The sequence below is a fragment of the Rhinolophus sinicus genome, linkage group LG05 (genome assembly GCF_036562045.2).
Source record: "Rhinolophus sinicus isolate RSC01 linkage group LG05, ASM3656204v1, whole genome shotgun sequence".
Lineage (NCBI taxonomy): Eukaryota > Metazoa > Chordata > Mammalia > Chiroptera > Rhinolophidae > Rhinolophus > Rhinolophus sinicus.
In genome coordinates, this window is record NC_133755.1 from 171,670,177 (window position 1) to 171,689,355 (window position 19,179).

The 19,179-nt window shown below is 35.4% G+C and overlaps 1 protein-coding gene across 1 annotated transcript in view; it reads right to left on the reverse strand.

Annotated features, from left to right (window-relative positions):
- SYNE1 (spectrin repeat containing nuclear envelope protein 1) overlaps positions 1-19,179 on the reverse strand; it is a 390,131-nt gene that overhangs the window by 209,213 nt on the left and 161,739 nt on the right. Inside the window, exons 34-44 of the mRNA XM_074333963.1 lie at positions 17,240-17,390; positions 13,894-14,121; positions 13,406-13,504; positions 11,743-11,930; positions 11,220-11,343; positions 9,514-9,680; positions 7,238-7,391; positions 4,382-5,010; positions 3,540-3,719; positions 1,327-1,477; positions 784-942 (exon numbers count right to left, since the gene is read on the reverse strand). Of these exons, the coding sequence (XP_074190064.1) occupies positions 784-942; positions 1,327-1,477; positions 3,540-3,719; positions 4,382-5,010; positions 7,238-7,391; positions 9,514-9,680; positions 11,220-11,343; positions 11,743-11,930; positions 13,406-13,504; positions 13,894-14,121; positions 17,240-17,390 (2,230 nt within the window). The remainder of the gene's footprint in view (positions 1-783; positions 943-1,326; positions 1,478-3,539; positions 3,720-4,381; positions 5,011-7,237; positions 7,392-9,513; positions 9,681-11,219; positions 11,344-11,742; positions 11,931-13,405; positions 13,505-13,893; positions 14,122-17,239; positions 17,391-19,179) is intronic.

The following is a 19,179-nucleotide window of genomic DNA, read 5'->3' on the forward strand; positions in this document are numbered from 1 at the left end:
TTTATAGAATAAGTAAATACATAGGAGAGCAACCAACTTGGCATGCTATTAATAAAAGAATTATTGGTTAATAGTCTTCCCTTAATAAGAATGTCCTTTTAAAAGAGGAGGAATATAAGGTTTTCTGAAGTCCCCAAATTATTTGATTGTAGTGTACAAATATCAATGTTTAACTTAAGTAATTTAGCTTAAGGAAGGAAACCCACTATAGGTTAAACTTCTGAACCTAAGTTCAGATATTGAAAAATCAGGGGTCAACAAAATCACTGGATTTTTGAGCTGGAAAACAATGTAAAATATGTGACAGAGGTGCAGAGTTCCAGAGAGATCAAGTAACATGTCCTCTGATCACACAGCTAGTAAATGACAGAGTAAGAACTAAAAACCAAGGGTGTAAACTACAAAGCCAACGTTTCTCAATGCAAAATAACAGTCTTATTACTTTAAATTATTGTACATTATGGTTTAATATTCTGTAGGATGTTTATAAATTATTCTTTTATTTTTATGCATAATTCCAGAGTTTTGAGAAGAAAAACAAGTTATATATGTGTTATAATTGAAGCTATCAAGTAAAATTTTAGAAAGTCTCCAATAAGCAAATAATTTTTTTATTATTTCTAAACATCATGTGAACACGATTTTTCTTCAGAAAATCATATTTGCATTTAGCATGGAAAGTTAAAAATGGAATTCACATCCCTGAATAATTTTTTGCCCACAAATGGGATTCATAAGTGTGACCATTTAAACTGTTCATGGAGTCCCAGGTGATGAACTTACATCCAGCCATTTGTCTACAGTGTTCTCCAGGTCTGTTTTCACCAAGATGAAATCAGTGCTGTGAATTTTTTTCAGCTCAGATAACAACTGTTTTCCTTTACTGGTAAAGTTATCCAATTCTTTCTGTTTATTACACATTTCATTCCTGGCAGCTTCATGCTGTAGACATAAATGTTTCCTTAATTAATAACATCATCAACGATAAGTCAGACATTCAAAACCATTTGCCTCTAAGACGTTTAATTCATGGATGACCTTGTGTAGAAACCAGTGATATTAATAAACCACATATGTGTATATATATATATATATATATATATATATATATATATATATATATGTGTGTGTGTGTATAATATTCTTGAATTGCTAGAATCCTAGGGTATCAGTATTCCTAAAAAAAAAAAAAAAATTGAGCTTGTTAGCGTGAATTATCTACATCTAAATATACTGACAAGGTATGTATAGAGAAAGCATTATGAGTAAAAAAAAAAAAGCTCTACTAAAGTATTCTATTAAAATAAACACATTTCAAATTATCACCTTGGATAAAGCCCATTTAAGGTCTTCCTCATCTTTGATTGTAGTTCTTGTTACAATCACATTGCTGGCATTTTCTAAGATTTTACATACAGCTGACTTAAAGTTCTGATATTCTCTCATTAAGTCAATAAGTCCACAGCATTGACCTTGGCTGTAATGATTAAAGAAAACATATCATTTATTGTCGTATATCAGGAAAGGGAAGAGTTCCCTACAACTGGACCTGACACATAACTTATATTCATAGACAGATGCTTGAATCAAGAGAAAACCATATTTTTACCTACTGAGTTCAAAAGAATGCTGGTCAGTCTTAATTCTAATGTCCAAAATTTTCTCACAAATGAAGAAAGCACACAGCCATTAAAACAAAAAGACAAGCAGATATTCAATATATGTTCTTGACAACTCAGACTTATGTAGATGTCACCAAATGCCTTTGAACAAGCAATTCTACTTCCAGGAACTTTTCCAAAGAAAGAGGTATACACAAAGATTTAGGTAAAATGATATTCTTCACACCATTATTTATAATAGGAGAAAAACCAGAAATAACTCAAATGTTAAAAGTAGGCCAATGATTGAATAAATTCTAATGCATTCTTATAGGTGAACACTGTGCAATCTCTAATAAAGCACAATTTCAGAGAAAGTTTAATAACATGGAATAAAGTTTGTGCAACATGGTTAAATGAACAAAAGCCTACATTGATAGTCTATAGTATACAATGTGTTCTCAATTTTGCTTAAAAGGCCTTTTGTCACGCAAGATATTATTTTTTATTGCATATAGATAACCAATTGTTCCAGGACTATTGGTTGAAAAGACTATCCTTTCTCCATCGAATTGCCTTTGTCAAAACTGAATAGAGCATGTATGCGTGGGTCTATTTCTAGATGTTCCATATGTTCCATTGGTCTCTATGTTTACCTTTTAGTCAACACCACACTATAACCAGGTAGTGTAAATTCAATTCTTTTTCAAAATTATACCATTCTTGGTCCTTTTCTTTACAATTTGTACAGAAAACTCTGCTGGTATTTTGGTTGGGGGTCTATTGATATAAAAAGAACCTCAATAAGAAAATATACAATCCAAAAAAATTTGGCACTTTGAACAAACCGATTTGACCAAGATATATACAGAGGGTACCTCAAACAATGTATACACAGTTTAAGAAAGGGAAAAAAAAAACTATTAAAATTGTAATACTCAATATATACCGATAACAAAAGATGAATACAAGTCATGTGAATATATATTTTTTGGCACCCCCAGTAGATGGCAAATAACATACCAAAATAGGCTCAAGACCATTAGACATCAGGGAAATACAAATTTAAAACAATGAGATATCTCTACACATCTATTATAACGTCAAACAAGTAAACAGAAACTTGACATTAAGTGCTGGAAATGATGTGGAACAATTGGGCATCTCATACATAGCGAGTGTGAATACAAAACAGTACCACTACTGAGACAATTCTTATAAAGCTAAACACACACCATACAACCCACAATTCCTCTTTTAGGAATTTATTCAAGTTAAATAAAAACTTATGTACACACACACACACACACACACACACACTCACAAAATTGAACGTGAGTGCTTATACATGCTTTATTTATAATCGTCCAAACTGGAAAGAATCCACTTGTATGTGATTTTGAAAACGAAACACTATAGAGACAGAGAACTGATCAATGGCTGCCAGAGAGTGGGCGTAAGGGAGGGGGACTGAGGACAGTGATACATGAAGAGATTGTTTTCAGGTGGTATAATTGTTAGTGTGCAATTCAATAGTTGTAAACGTTACTCAACTGTATGACTTTGACAAACTCATTCAGTTTAAGGGTGTACATTTTAAAGGGTGAATTTTACGTTACTGTATGTAAGTCATATCGCAATTACAAACAAGTACAAAAAAAAATGAAAAGAGAAATCAGAGATTAAGACTCTCATGGCAGCACTTAGTAATCGCTGACAACTGCTTTTAAGCATTGACTTTCACATGCAATTGTTATCTCAATGCAACTTCCTCAATAAAGTTTCGTAGGACTCAATTTTTATTATTACTGAAGAGACACAATACTAAAACATGGCAAAAGATACTCAATTTTTGATTGCACAAAATCAACAGACAACGGCAGAATGTCACAAAATAGGTAGAAGTTAAAAACAAACACTGAGAAGTGTTTGACTTACTTTTCATGAATTAGTTTTTTGGTATCATCCCAGGTGACTTCTAAGCGGTTTATCTCCCTGTCGACTTCAGGGGCAAAGACTACATCTTTCTGAGCAATTTGCTTAGCTTTGTCTTTCAACCAACATAGCTCATGCTCATGCGAATTCAATTCATCTTCTAACTGATTAAAGACTCTCAACCTGTGAATTAAAATGTTATGTTACTAAAGGTAGTGAAAGAATAGTTTCTCTCCATAAAACACATACATGGATAGCTGTGCCACCAGAGAGGAATCCCAATTTTACCACCAGAACCGCAGGTCTACTTAAATCACTCTGTCTTTCTTCTTCTTCTTCTTTTTTTTTTCTTCAATTTTTAAACTTTTATTTATTTAAGTGTGTTTTTCTAGGACTCATCAAGTCCAAATCAAGTACTTGTTTCAATCTAGTTCTGGAGGGTGTTCACTGTGGCCCATGCGGGGATCGAACTGGCAACCTTGTTAAGAGCACAGCACTCTAACCAACTGAGCTAACCAGCTGCCCGGTCTGTCTTTATTCTTGTTACAGAAGACGAGTCCCTTCTCTTATCAGTTAAAAATTGCTTAGAAATAGATAATATGATCTATATACTTTATTGTAAATAAGATCTCAGAGTGGCTTATACATAGCCCTTAGGAAAATCCTTAAGAAGACGGAAGAAATTTTAGAACTTGTTAAGCATCAAATTAGTCATTCATTTTATCCTAAAAATACAAAAAGAGAGAAGTGCTAAATATGGTACTATCAAAGTTTTGCACCAGAGTTAATTCCAGAACAAAAAAACCATAAATGAGACAACTGGCCTCAAGACAATTTCCTGTTACCTCAGTTGAAGGGCTTGTCGGGTGGGTTCTTTCAATCGTTCTTTGTCAGCCCTTTCTTCAATGTCCTCTATGCTTTTCAGCAACTCTTCTTTCTGGTCTTGGAATGCTTTTTTCAATATGGCCAGGGCATCTGCCTCACTCTGCTTCGTTCCCAGAAGATTCTGGATACTCTCTAATTCAAAACAGAGATGATCAGCTGTAGTTCTGCAGGAAGTCCTTTGCTCAGAACTTCCACTTTTAAGATGGTATTGGGCTTTGGCAAGAATGCCATCAAGACTGATGGCAGTAGATTCTAATGTTTTAACATCTTGAATAGCATCAGTTAGGTCCTTTTCTAATATATCAGTCTGTTTCTTGTTCATACTGTTGGTTGCTTCCACCGTTTGCCTCAGCTGGTGGAGAGCCTCCGACAGAGATACATGGTTCTGTAAGAATCTGCCCAACTGGGACAGGGCAAGCTGCCGCCTCTCTATCACCTGGCTGGCCTCTTCAAACAGCTGGAAGCAGTCCTCTGCTTTGCCCTGGAGGAGGTGAAGGTCCTCGGCTCGACCCAGGGCACTCAGTTTTGCGAGGTGATCCTGCAGACTTTGCAATTCCCCCTTTTTGTTCTCTATTTCTGACACGTGGTCCTGGAAAGGAAGAGAGAGTTATTGGTTCCTCAGATACACTCTGGCTTATGACTCGGTTATATTACAGAATTGGGGATGCCAAGATCCATTTTAAATGCAATGGAGGTATAGTATTTAAAGCCCATCTACGGTGAATCATTTAGAAACATTCTTAAAATTCCTTGTTTTGCTCATCTATATATTTCATATAAAACACAACTCTGATTTGGAACTAATTCATTCCCTGGAAAAGATTTCTTTGTGAATAGAAATAGTTGAAAGAAATTTCACACACACACACACACACACACACATACACACACACACACATATATATTGGGGGTGCCAAAAAAGGTATGTAAGTGGACACTTTGGTCAACGTTACGCAAGCAGTAGTTCGTTGTAATCAGAAGTGTCTGGACACTGATGGTAACCATTCTGAGCATCTCTTGTAACTGCAGATGTCAAACATGACTTGTATTCATCTTTTGTTATCGGTATACACTGAGTATTACAATTGTAATACAGTTTTCCTTTCTTAAAATGTGTATATATTTTTTGGTTCTCTCTCTCTCTCTCTCTCTCTGTCTGTCTGTCTCTCTCTCTCTCTCTCTCTCTCTCTCTATATATATATATATATATATATATACATATATACATACATATATATACTTATTTATATATATATTTTAAAGATTTTAAAAGATATATATGCATATAGTTAAAAGTTATAGTTATAGTACATGTAGTTAAAAGAAACAGATAATGTGTAAGATTTTAAAATATATATAACTCTCTATGTATTATACATATATATATGTATAATATACACATTTTATGTATAAAATGCTAATTCTAACAGAGCTTGTAGTGAAGGGGTATAAGTGTAGAGCAGGGGTGTCCAAACTGCAGCCCGCGGGCCAACTGCAGCCCGCAATCCATTGTTAATTGGCCCTCAGCAAATTCCAAAAATATATTTAGTTTACTTAAATAAACCAGGTGAGGCAATACGTACTTAACCTCGAGTGAGTGGCCCGACTGTTTGTGTATTTTACCGCATATGGCCCTTGGTGAAAAACATTGAAAAAAGTTTCGACACCCCTGGTGTAGATGGACATTAGCATGTCTTCAGATGCAGTGGGTAAGGCAGATGAAACTCTGTACAAGTTTTAGCTGCCTTCTCCTTAAAGAAATGTAGATTCACCGGGTAAGACTGTTGTATAGGAAGTTTAACTAGTTCACAATAAATCATGTTTAAAATCTATTAGAGAATAGCTAGCAATCTCAACCTGCTTCCCGTTAAAGAGATGCTATCACCTATTTGAATCTTGACCACAATGGCCTTAATATTTCCCTCAGCTGAACTACTAAACTTCAGAGGGCTTCTTTGAGCATTTACTTTAGAAAACTTACAAAGGCATTCTCTGACCCTTTGAGGTGTAAATCTTTTTAAAAGCCTCTGGACAGTTTTACAACCCAAGAATATCTTTCACTAAAGCCTGGTAGTCAACCCTGTGAAATGTAACCATAAAGGAGGATGGCGCCTCTATCTCCTAGTCTCTTTTCCAGGGTAGGAGCCAAACTTCGGTGGGCATCTTGCTCCAAGTTGTAAAACCACCTGAGGTCATGAAGATATGTATGAGGAATCACTTTTCCTTTGGGTAAAACCAATTACCAAGTCCTGCATAGAGTGAGTGCTCAATAAAAACTAAATGTTTTATTATTAGATATTCTTATAAGATTACATATCTTATTTCCACCTATTCCAATACTTGATCAATATCCTATTTTTACACTTTTTTTTAATGCCAGGATAGATATTATGCATAATTTAAAAATAAGGAAAATAGATCATAAATTTTAAATAACTTTCAAGTTAAATAGTAATTCAGAAAAAAACTATACAGTTAAAGCATTGGGATTCAGTATTAGTTTTCAGCATTGGAACAACACCAACTGTGAAGTTTAAAAATGAACATTCTCATCACTCTACCCTGGAAATCATTTGCTTCACTTTGAAGAAATGGTCTCTTATGGTGGTTGCCTATTTTATCTGAAGTGGCTTTATCTGCTTAACATACCTGCATCACACATTGCCTGGACCTATACGCTCATTTATGAAGACATTTATAAAGGAACACAAAGTTAAATTGCTGGCAAGCATTTTGTTTTTAATGTTTCATCCTCTTATTGTTCAAGAGCTCTCTTTTATGAGTAAATTCTTCCATCTTAAAAGAATGAATGTTACCTTGTGCCGAGTGAGAGCTGCTTGATGGTCCGTTACACTTATCTCAGAAGTACTTTGTAATTCACTGAGAAACAGCTTAATCCAGACAGAAAAGGAAAGCAGCAGTTCATCAAACTGCTGGTGTTCAGCGACCACAGACTGAAGAAAATTAATCCTAGGCAGAGAAAGGTGTTCAAGTTAAAACGGCCCACAGCTGAACAGACAGAGTTGATATGCTTTTGGAATAAGCTTAACCAAGGGCACAAGTGATGTGGTCATACATGAATACACCAGAACTCTTGAAGTTTTCTACTTCTAACCCTTCTTTCTCTCACAATGTTCCCCGACTCAATTAATATTGCCACTGTCCACCAAGATGGTCGTTGGCGTGATCCTTCCTCCCTCCATTTCTTTACCACAACGTCTGATCTGTGTGTATCCTATCTACACCCCACCACAGGATATTTTATGCTCTTTTCTCCATGTCTACACCCTGGTCTAAATCTCCTCATCTCTTGCCTACCCTGCAACAACTGCCTCCAAATCTGGTCTCCTTCCTGCTACCAATGCCTCGCTATAACCCACTTTCTAGAGAACAGCTTGATTTTAATGTAATCCTAGCATTCTCTGCACGCTGAAACACGGGAGCAGTTTCCTGTGGCTCATAGGAAGGCAAAACTCACAATTCCTTGCTGTGGTCTGTGAGTGATCGACTTCTCTGACCTCATCTGATACAGCACTGCTGACACTGCCCCTGACCTCTGCTCCCCGACACCCCAGCTCATTCCTGCCTCAGAGCCTTTGCCCTGTTTGTTCTCTCTGCCCCCAGAAGTTGCCCCCAGAACATGAGTTTGCTTCCTGCACACCATTCAGATCTTAATCAGATGCCATGTCCCCTGAGAGGCTTTGCTTGGCCACCCAGTCTGAAGTTACACCACTTCCTGCCATGTTACTGTCTTTTGTTGTCTTTACATGACTGAACACCACTGAAACAGTCTCATTCATTCATTTGTTTAATTATATGTTTATCCTCCTCTCACGCAGTGAGAGGCAGCACTTTTCCTGCCTCGCTTACTACCATATCCCTAGCCCCTAGAGAGGATGTGGTTAGGGAGCAATCATTGCTTGTATAATAAATGAATTAGATTGATTAACAATAATTGATCTGAGGTCAGCATCCAAAACTGGCATTAAGAATAATACCTTAATAAATATTAATATTCATCACAATGGTTTACATCCAAAGTTTAAGTTTTTTATATTTTGAATATTTTCACACATTTGGATCACGTTAAAAGCCCTTTATTTTCCCTCTATAAGAGAGGCAGAGAGCAGATTCTTTTCTAGTTTACAGAAAGGTACTCATTTTTCAAGAGTTGGCACCAAATCCTTCTGTCAGCCTTTTCTGAACCCATTCAAGAGTCCATTCTTTTTGTTCCTATAATATTCTGTGCTCATCTCTCTCTCTCATTGGTTTTCTTGTTGTCCCCATGCTTATCTGTAAAATACTTGGGCTCAGGTTTTATTTATTTTTATGGCTCCAGTATTTAATATGGTGTTTGGTATTCAGCAGGTGTACCCAATAAACATTCACTGATTGGTTGAATAAACAACAGAATAAATACTAGCTTCAAGAAGTAGAGAGCGGAACTGTTTACTGTTGCTATCCCCAGCACATAGAGGGCTGCTCTACTCAGTGTAGAAACTCAGTAAACATTTGCTGAACAAGTGAATTAAAAATGTGACTAGAAAAGTTAAATGCCTTATTCAAGATGACATGGATAATCAATACCAATTTAAGGCAAAAGTGTGTTTTTGGCGTATTAGATGTCAATTGTTAATCATCTAGTCCATTAGGATTGAATTCATTTGTGCCCCCATTTAACATAATAACAATTTCTCTTGCTCTCTACAAAGGTCTGTATTGGAATGATATACACATATCCTCTGTTGAGACATATGTGAGGCAAAATTTGAGCTATCATTATTCTCCTGTACACAAACAGCTTAAGCAATAAATAATACACATACGAGCAAATCTATTCTCTTCAATATTATTTCAGCTCATTTGATCATTTGCCCTGATTATGAGACTAAAAGTTTGAACTGAGGTTCACCAGAAATGCTAATTTTTGAATGCTTTGATTTTTAATACGGCAAACGAAGTAGATTTATTCCCTTCCATAATTATCCCCTGGACAGTTGGTTTAAATAAAAGTAAACCAAACTTTTCTTTCTTAATTTATATGCTTACCATAAAAAACAAACAACATTGGAATTTTTTTTTTATACCCAACCTTTTGTTTATTGTCTGGGGCAGTCGTCTCCATCTCTCATCCAACTGCTCCAAATGTACTTTCATCATTGTCACATCCTCTTTGGAGGCCACTGAGAACAGCGATTCCTTCAACTGCAAAAGGTTACTGTAGATGGAGGCCTGGGATACAACTTCATTTTGCAGTGCCTGAGAAAAACAGAATATATTATAGATCTCATCTCAACGTGATTGACAAGGAAGGATCACAGGACCACATGATACAAATGGTTGTTGCCCGAAGGTTTTGAAATCTTGCAAAATGGAAGTCATTGGGATCAGGCTAAAGAGAGCTTTTATTACTTCAATGAGATTGGATCCACTAAACCTTTAAGGCAACATCAAAAATGTTACTGAAAACCTGCATTAGTTTTCAAGAGTCTGCATTATATTCATTTAGGCAAATTTAGAAGCTGTAGAATTTCTTTCACGATGTGGAAACTGAATAGGCAGGTAAAGAGAAATCACAGAGAAACTATTACTAACGAGAAACGATGTGTATTTAACAGAGACACAATTCTAGGTAACAGGAACATGGTCTTCCTCTCAGTTTAGAGACTATATTAGGCCAAAGGGGGTAACGTAAGGGCTCTTTATTTTACTTTCCTGAAACAGGAGTACTTATTTTTTAAATTTAATTAGGTAATGGATCTCTTCGGTGCTGTGAGTGGAGCACACAAGTTGTGGTTCCTACCTAATAAGAGATAAACACTCATATAGATAGCTAACAAAATAATATGGTGTTAACAGGGATGAGAGTTGTAGCGTGTCACAAAGTAGATGCTTGTCAAAATGTTTTCTTTCCCTGCTCTAATGAGACCACATATATGATGCAAACAAATTTGCTAAAGGTATCAGAGGAAGGAATACACAGTCTATGGATGACAGGAAAGACCAGAACGCAGAATTGGGACTTAGCCTGTGTAGAACAAAGGCCAGAAGGACAGGAGATATGAATGTACAAGGAATGTTCAGACCACAGTGGGGAGGCACCTTGGCTGATGCAGGGCCTGGATGTGGGAGTAAAAGAAGCCTGCAGCTTGCTCTCATTCCCCTAACTCATATAGCGCTTATTTTCTATATAGATACATGAAGAATGCAGTTTTAAATGGCCAGGGAGCTTTGTGTCATTTTTCAGAAAAGGAGCTGTGGTTTCCCCTCTTAGAACACCTCACAGTATATTTATAGAAAGACACACTGGATTGCAGACTGAGGATTGCTCTTTATCCTCAGGACAGGACAGTCACTGGAGGTTTCTGACAAGGAATTTTGGGGAGATTCATTGCTTAAAAATAATCACTACTGTGTCTTCTTTCTATATTATATCCCTTCTTTCTTTCTAAAAAAAAATATTTTTATTACCAAAAATTCATATAGTAGAAAGAATATACCTATACCCAGCTTCAAAAATTGTGCACTGATAGTCCACACGGTTTTGTGCATATTTCCACTCACTCCTCCCTCTGCTGGCCTGCCAGATAATTTGTATTCAAATGCCAGACATTGTATTATAGGATTTTCTAATGCATCACGGACATTGATCATCGCAATGTTCACCACTACTCTGTCTTTCAGGTCTCTGTAGCTCTTCCTTTTGGGATCACAAAACCAAAGTGAGACATTAAGTTGGATAAAGGGTTTTGTTTTTGCTTTTGTTTTTATAATGCAACCACACTTCCTTCAGCTTGCCTGTATTAATTGAAGTTCACTCTCCACTTTGACTCTGTCTGCAGAAATGTCCATTTCTGGGGAGCTGGCTATAGCTTCGCACCGCTCTAACCAGGTCAGAAATGTTGATAGTTCTTTCTCTAGCCTAAAGAAAGCAGAGACAGGAAACATATTCAAATTTATCAGACTAGGAAACTATATCTTTCTGAAGTTGGAGGGTCCAACACTAACTGTTACAAAAAATACAGCATTGATTTTCTTATTCCCAGATGTACAGGTAAAAAAACCAAACACTTCTTTTATGTTTGTATATGTTCTTGCACATGTGTCTGTATCTGCATAATAGGGAAGGCTACCACCCTTAACTTAGGGATTTTCATCTTCTAATAAAGATTAAGATCTTCTCGTATTAGACTCATGACTTGACATGTTGTACATCTGAGATGATTGTTTCCCATCACTTAGAGAACAGTTGGCCCAGAATTTCCTATTTAAGAGTGGCATTGAACCCCATGCAGCCGACTGCAGAAGGAAGGCTGCTCACCTCTGCCAGGTGGCCAGCAGATGCTCCAGGACAGTCTGTCTCTCCTTGGCCTGACTCAGCATCCCCTCGTATCTTTGCTGCAGGGCTGCAGCCTCCTGGACAGAGGAGCCTTTGTTAGCAACCTTCTGGGCGCTGGCCGAGAGGGTGGCCATTGAGCTATTCAGCGACTCCAAGGCCTGACAAAGATCCTGATGAGATGACAAAAGGAGTGCAATAAAAGCATTGCATCAAGAAAGGAGACTGACGTTTTCCTTTGAGATCCATTCTCACCCAAAGTTTTCCCTCAGTCCTAATAAATAGCAATGGTACTACAAAATGTCTAGCGAGACATAATGAAAGTGATGCAAAAGTTACTTCATAAATGCAGAAATCAAAACTGAAAGTGGAGGGACTATTCCCAAAATAAAATTGTGTGGCCGTATGCCTGAATAATTTCCACCTTCCCTTAAGCCAGATCATTTGTGAAAAATTAGTATTCATATGATGCCAAATGGGAGTATTTAAAACAAAAACAGAAACAAACAAACAAAATCCTCTATTCCTAATTTACAAGAGCTGTATGTAACATGCAATAATCTCTATAAGATATATAGGGGAAGAATCATGGCTGACATAGCTGCTATCAGGAATCAATGATAATAATAATAAGGGTGCCTCGGAATGTGGCAGGTACTGCGTTATGGACAGTACATATATTAACTCACTTAATCTTCATTAGAGTCTTAACAGTTATGTTCTTTCACTATCCCCATTTTACAGATCAGAAAATCAAGCTAGGGAAAATAATCTGCTTTAGAAATCTAAATATTAGAAAAAACAGGATATTATCCTCTCTAATACCCAATTATTAAGTTAGTTGCTATGAAAATAATTCCATCTAATCCAATTTTCCTACTTTTTCTCATTTTGGGGGGTATTTTTAAAATTACCTAAGTAACAATAAAATGCATTCTTATTATAAGCATTCCAGTAATATAAATTCCACTCCCCTTTCCAGATGGGCCTTTGTCAACCATTTGCTTTGTACCACTGCAACCCAATTCTCTGCATTTAAGTATATTGTGCGCACACAAGCATAGATAGTAGGGATAACATATATATTTTCATTTATTAATTAACATATGTTTCTCTTTAGTATTTCTTTGGCCCTGATTCTCTTCCTTTGCTCCTTCCCGTAAGTTCTGCCAAAAGCATCTGTTTGTTCCTTTGCAAAGCATCTCCCAGTGGTCACCAGTTCAGGGATCAAAAATGCTGATCACTGGGAAAAGGTTAGTGTGGACATATTCTTTGCACATCTGAGTGTAGTGGGTTAAAATCTGAAATCTGCTATGCACATATTTTTTTCTGCTCATTTAAGTTTTGTAATGTGGGCAAGAGATAACAGGGTTGATTAAAGCTATACTCTGATAAAGTTACATGTTCTAATTGAGAGAAATATATTTTCAATGAATGCTTCTTTAACATACATTTTTAATGAAAACTTATTTGCATACTTACATTTCTTATGTTATATGAAGTAAATATGCTTGATCAATATCATTTCTCAACAAAAAATCTTTTAAATTTTAATTCTTGTAAAATATTTACTATGTTTTCTTTTCAAGCAGGAATTATCAAATTTCTGAGTTGATAAGTAAGCAGAAATGTTGAATCATACTCTTACCATATGTTCTTGGAGAGCTTTGTATGTTTCTGTAGCTGAAGAACATATTTTAATTGGATAAGCAAGTTTATCTTCAAATTCAGATACAGATTGCTGGATCTAAAACATTGATAAAATATAAAAATAATGGTAGGAAAAATATATATTAAGGCAGAAAATGTTACTGAGGAAGCACCATGCCTATCTTTTTTGGGATAACGTTCAATGTGTTGATAAAACATATTTTTTTAAAAATCTAAAATGAATGTATCTTATTCTTTGAAAGGAATATACATTTTAATGCCTATCTGAACACAATATATGACATTTTTATATTCCTTCAAAAATGTACCATATAAATAACTATAAACGCAGGCATCATTGACAATTTGGTAAATAACTGGCCAATGTGTCTTTTCCTTATTCCTCTATTTCTGGACTAGTTAGTGAATTTAACTATAAATGCAATGTGAAATAGGTACTTTTAGTATGCATGGACCATTGTTTACCTTTCTAAGATTATCTTCAAACTTTTGCTGCTGAGATAAATGTCCCAGGATTGTTCCTTCCAGACACTGTCCATGCTCTCGGAGTTCCTCCCAATATCTTCTTATTTGTGTCAACTTGGCTTTGATGCGAGCAGATTCTCCAGTGGTAATAAATTGGGCAAAAGACTGAGCTTCTTCTTCTAGTCCTGTAATGCTGCTGACCTTATTTTCTGTTTCCTGAATTATGACCTAATATTTAAAACAAGAAACATGACAATGTAGGCTGAGCAAGTTTGCTTTCCCAAAATGATATAATTATTTGCAGAAAGAGAAAGAACTGACATTTCAACATACTTGGACCGTTAGAGAACAGCTACGAAAAAATACCATGTGTTTCCTGACCTCATTTGTGGAGGATAGATATGCAGACAATGTCTGAAAAATATACACATGGTGGCCATGGCTCTGGATAGAGAATAAAGAGAAATAGCTACTCCTGCTTGCAGTGAAGGAAGCAGGGAGATATCCCTGGAACTCTTAAAGTATCTGAAAGTGCAGAGAATTCCCTGCTTACCCCATGAATCAAGCATTTTAACTAACTAACCTGGGGAGAAGTGTTTCAATAACTCATTGGAATGCTAATATTGACATTAATGTAAATTTCCTAAAATGTAGTTGAGTATTTCATATTTTACCAAACTAAGTTTTTCAGATGCCACTCATACCTCACTAAACCCAGCATCTTTAAATCCATTATCTATTTTTTATCCCAGTGATTTCCAAATTTGAGATACATGAAGATCATCTGGCCCCCATCTTCAGGGACTCAGACTCAGTGGGTCTACGGTGGGACCAAGACTTTACTTTTCTAAAAACTTCCCAGGTGATGTCTGGGCCCCACTCTGTGACCACTGCTTTATTCGTTAGCTGTGGATTCATTAGCTTTATTCGTGAGGCTCTACAGTAAAGAGCCTACTTGCTATAATTTCCATTGGGGGCAGGAGAACATTTTATATATTAGCCAACACATGAAAAGTACTGAAAACCACTATGGATGTGTGTGCATGTGTGTGTGGGGTGTTTCTCTCATAAACATGCCGGCTTGTTCATGTACAAGAGAATGAAAATGATTTCTCTGAGGAAAGGAGCCAAATTGTCCAATCAAAATAAAGCCAATATTCAGACAAGTCTAAGTTTCAAGTAATCTAAATGGAAAATACTGTTACCTTAGGAAAAAAAATAAATGTATGACTTCTGACTAGATAACATCATCAGAAATAACTTCTGTCTAGTTGAGAAAATCAGAGGTAACTTACATCAGATTAGTGCCAACGTATCACTTATTTATTTTTATTTTTCATATGTATGATTACAGTGATATCTATGATAGATACTTATTGTTTGAGCATTAATACAAGCTTCCTTCACATTTTGCTGTTTTTAAAATCATATTTTTTAGAAAAACCACTCATAAATTCAACAGGTATATGTTGTGTATCTCCTATGTACCAATAATTGTTCTAGGTGCTTACAATACCTCAGTGAAAGAATCTTAGTTATGATCAAAGTTCTTAGAGTAATTCATGTCATCAAAAAATTCATAAATGCAAACTATATAATCATATTGTAGTACTGTGGCCAAATTTTTTAAATCCAAATAGAGAAGGTGGAAGATGAACCCAGTATATGTTGTTATGACTTACAAATTATCAATTAGGAATAAGAAATGAGTCAATTTGGAATAGTATGTAATGAAGAACAAAAACAGGCTTATAGAAAAATATTTTCACACCAATGCAAATGTTGTTAATTAATTTCATCCTAAGATTGTTTTAAATTGGAAACATTATAAGTACTACCATAGTTTCAATATTTTCTATAGTGTAGTCTACTCTTTGGAACTAGATGTGAACCTGTTAGCCCAAGTTCCATGGTAAAGTGTCTTCCACCTGGTTTTGCTTATTTCTAGCAAATGTGCTTTTCCTGCTATTCATATTCATTTAACATATTTTTAGATCATTTTCAAAATGCCATGTTGGAATATTAAATGTATTTCTTGTCTGATCGCATGGATATCTACAATTGAATATCCACAATTCAATGCTTATATATTTCAAAATAAAGTACATACGCATTTTGTTCCCTAAAGAGTGACAATGTGACAGTATATGGTCATTGATATATTTCAGAAATCCTGAAATTAAGGTTTAAATATTAGTGAAATGAATTAGTAGAGAGGATAAACAAATTAAAAAGTGTATGTCAAAATTTTTGAAAGGAAATTTTTGAGACAAAACTAAGTGTGGAATTCTTTGTTTTCTTAGAATTTCATGAAAATGATTAAACGACAACTTTTTAAAACAGTTGTAAAGAAAAAGCCTATTTCATGAAGATGCTTTAATAGCTTGGCTTGTCTGTCCTAGTATACCACAGCAGGCATGAGTGGACTGTGAATACCAGATTCCATGTCACCTCAGTTGTCCTGTGATAAATCAGGACAATCTGCACAGCATGTCACCTTAGCTAAGCAACATTGCACCCTCCCACCATGCACATGGATAATTTATTCTGAGTCATAATATGAAATGTTCCTTCACCTTGGTATTTATTTTACTATATTTAACCCAATGAAATGGCAGAGGGTTTTCACATTCCAATACAATGAGCTGAGCTAGAAAAAAGAAGTGGCTGAATTTTGAAAATGTGTAAAAGCTGTATATCAAAAAAGAGATGAACATTCACAATTCATTTCTTTCAGCCCATTTTCCCTAAAACTCTTTGAATGAAGTGAACAATGATAGTCTATGCATACGGTTATTTTAGAGCTGGGGGAGCTAACGTATCAGAGCATCTCAGTGCATGCCCCCAAGGTTGTCATAAATGTAAGAATTGGAGCACTGGGCTCCGATGGCCTCACCTAAAGAAAGTAATTTCTCCTCCTTGTGGTTTGTGAGGGTAAATACCGCTAATACTTGAACTAGACATTTGGGATAATTCCATAAAGTACAGTTGTAGATGATGAATACATTTCATGTTCTATAAATGAATAAACAGAGTACTCCAATGGGGTTAATTCAAAATCAAGGAAAAGAATAATGTAACCATAAAAACACTTTAATGATATTGCACATAATATTGACTTGGAATGCATAAGTCAGACAATATTAATACACAATTCCATCTATAAACTGTTGCCCAGTATCAATCAAGACCTCTTAGCTCAGCATTCTGTGTACATTTAATTTTAATAGGATCACAGAGCAATGAAAGGTTTGCCCTGGGCTGAATAGTATTTGAGGAAATGTACGATAGGAGTGTTTAAGAGCTAGACATGGATTACAAATGTAACAACATGTGAGCAGGTCACCTTAATTTGGTTGATTTGCATGTCCATGGCAGATGACGAAGTTTCCAAGGCATTGAGTTCTTTTTCTTTCTCAGTTATCCAGATGGACAGGGTCTCAAAATTATTGCCAAAATGATCCCACTTGTTTTTCACCATTTCCATGGTTTTAATACTAAAATTAACCAAATTATGTAAATAAAATGCAGTATTTTAATAGTGAACAGCAATACATTTTCCTTTAAATCTACACGTTAAAAAACAGTCAAGACATTTATGACCATATCAAAGTTTAAACTATTAGAACAGGAAAAAATGCACATTTGATCTGCGTTCTCATCTTCCTAGCTCCTCTGATATGAACATTTAATGATGTAGCGTCTACACCATGTGATGAATGGAACTGTGCTTTGAGTTAAATATTGCTGGGTCCAAAGAGGTTCAAATACAGATATAATCTAGTTAAATTCTGTGCATGACCAGTAGTTGTCAAGACTTACTTAAATCAATTACCTGCATAGAGTCCAGTGCACACAGTTTTTTAGCAGTCCCACTTTTGTGCACATGGCCCTCTTACTCTTAGAGGAGAGATACGGCACTGATGCTTTATCTCAAAGACCTTTATAAAATACATCTTTACAAATTAAGATAGAGTAGGTGATCTGGATTTCACGCTGCCATGCAGGAACTGTTTCTATCATTAGAGCTAAGCTTTAAGTCTATAATCTATAACAATTTCAGCAATCCTTAGATGCCTGTTCAGTCTTGATTACCAAATACTTTTATAATCCTTGTGTATGAGCACCCTAACTGCTTCTAGACAATTTGGGCTTTATTTGTAATAAATCTAAGTGAACAAAATTTAACTAGGGATTTCCAGTTTGTATCGGCTAGGTGTATATAACCATGTGATTATGGCTTTCAGTTTAGAAAAAGAGTAAGAAACATCTACTATATCATTGAACTTGTAAGTCCTTTGGTTAAAAATAAATAAATAAAAAGGTGAAAGAATTTCCCTGTTTACCAAAAGGCACTTGGAGACATCAGGAAAAACACAATGGCATCATTGATTGTCAAATTCAATAATATTGCAGTCTCAACTGTGCCTAATGTTTTCATCAGTACCCGTAACGCAAGCGGTGCAATATTGTGAGTTTTGAAATGAAGTAAAGGTTTAAATGGATGTCCTCACAAAGTAGCTTCCTTTCTAATAAACTCTAAGCTTTACTATTTCCATACCTTGATGGATAATAGTTAATACAAAGTGCTCAACATTTAGAGTCATAATTTCCTTTAAATAAATTATTTAACAAACTTTAAAGTCTAGGCAAACATACAAAGTTGATTTCAAGGTGTTAATAGCATTAAAAACAAATTTTACATGTTAAAAATCCATCTTAGAAATTACATCCTGTACCTTAATAATATGTGTCAGCAATTTGCCACTAACTAACCTCTGAAATAGAAAGGCTCAGCCATATTATTTTTAGGAACATTGGCTATATCCTCATATGTTTATTCCTTCCCAAATCTTGGGGGTATATTTTGTTCATAAAAGGATACCATCGGTGAAACTGTTCTTTCTTTTTAGATAAACATTTTAAATATTTAAAAGTAAAACAGATTTTTTAAGTTAATTTTTAGAAATAGAATAGCAATCAGTGACAATTTGAATATGGAGGCACTGTAAACAGCTTTGGGAGCTTCTTGGAGATGAAGACATTTGGTCCATATCATAGATATTTAGGCCTAGAATCTATACAGCCAGAATATCTTCTCTTCCCTCTAACTGGTGACAAAAGAATAATACAGTAAAAAATTATTTTCAATATTGGTTCTTTTTTTGAGATTCCCGCTCCAGTGTACTAAGGCCACAGAGTTTAATAAATATGGCTTTCTCATGAACAGAATCAATTTATGATGCAAAAACCACATTCCTTATTTTTTTCTGGTCTGCTATAGAT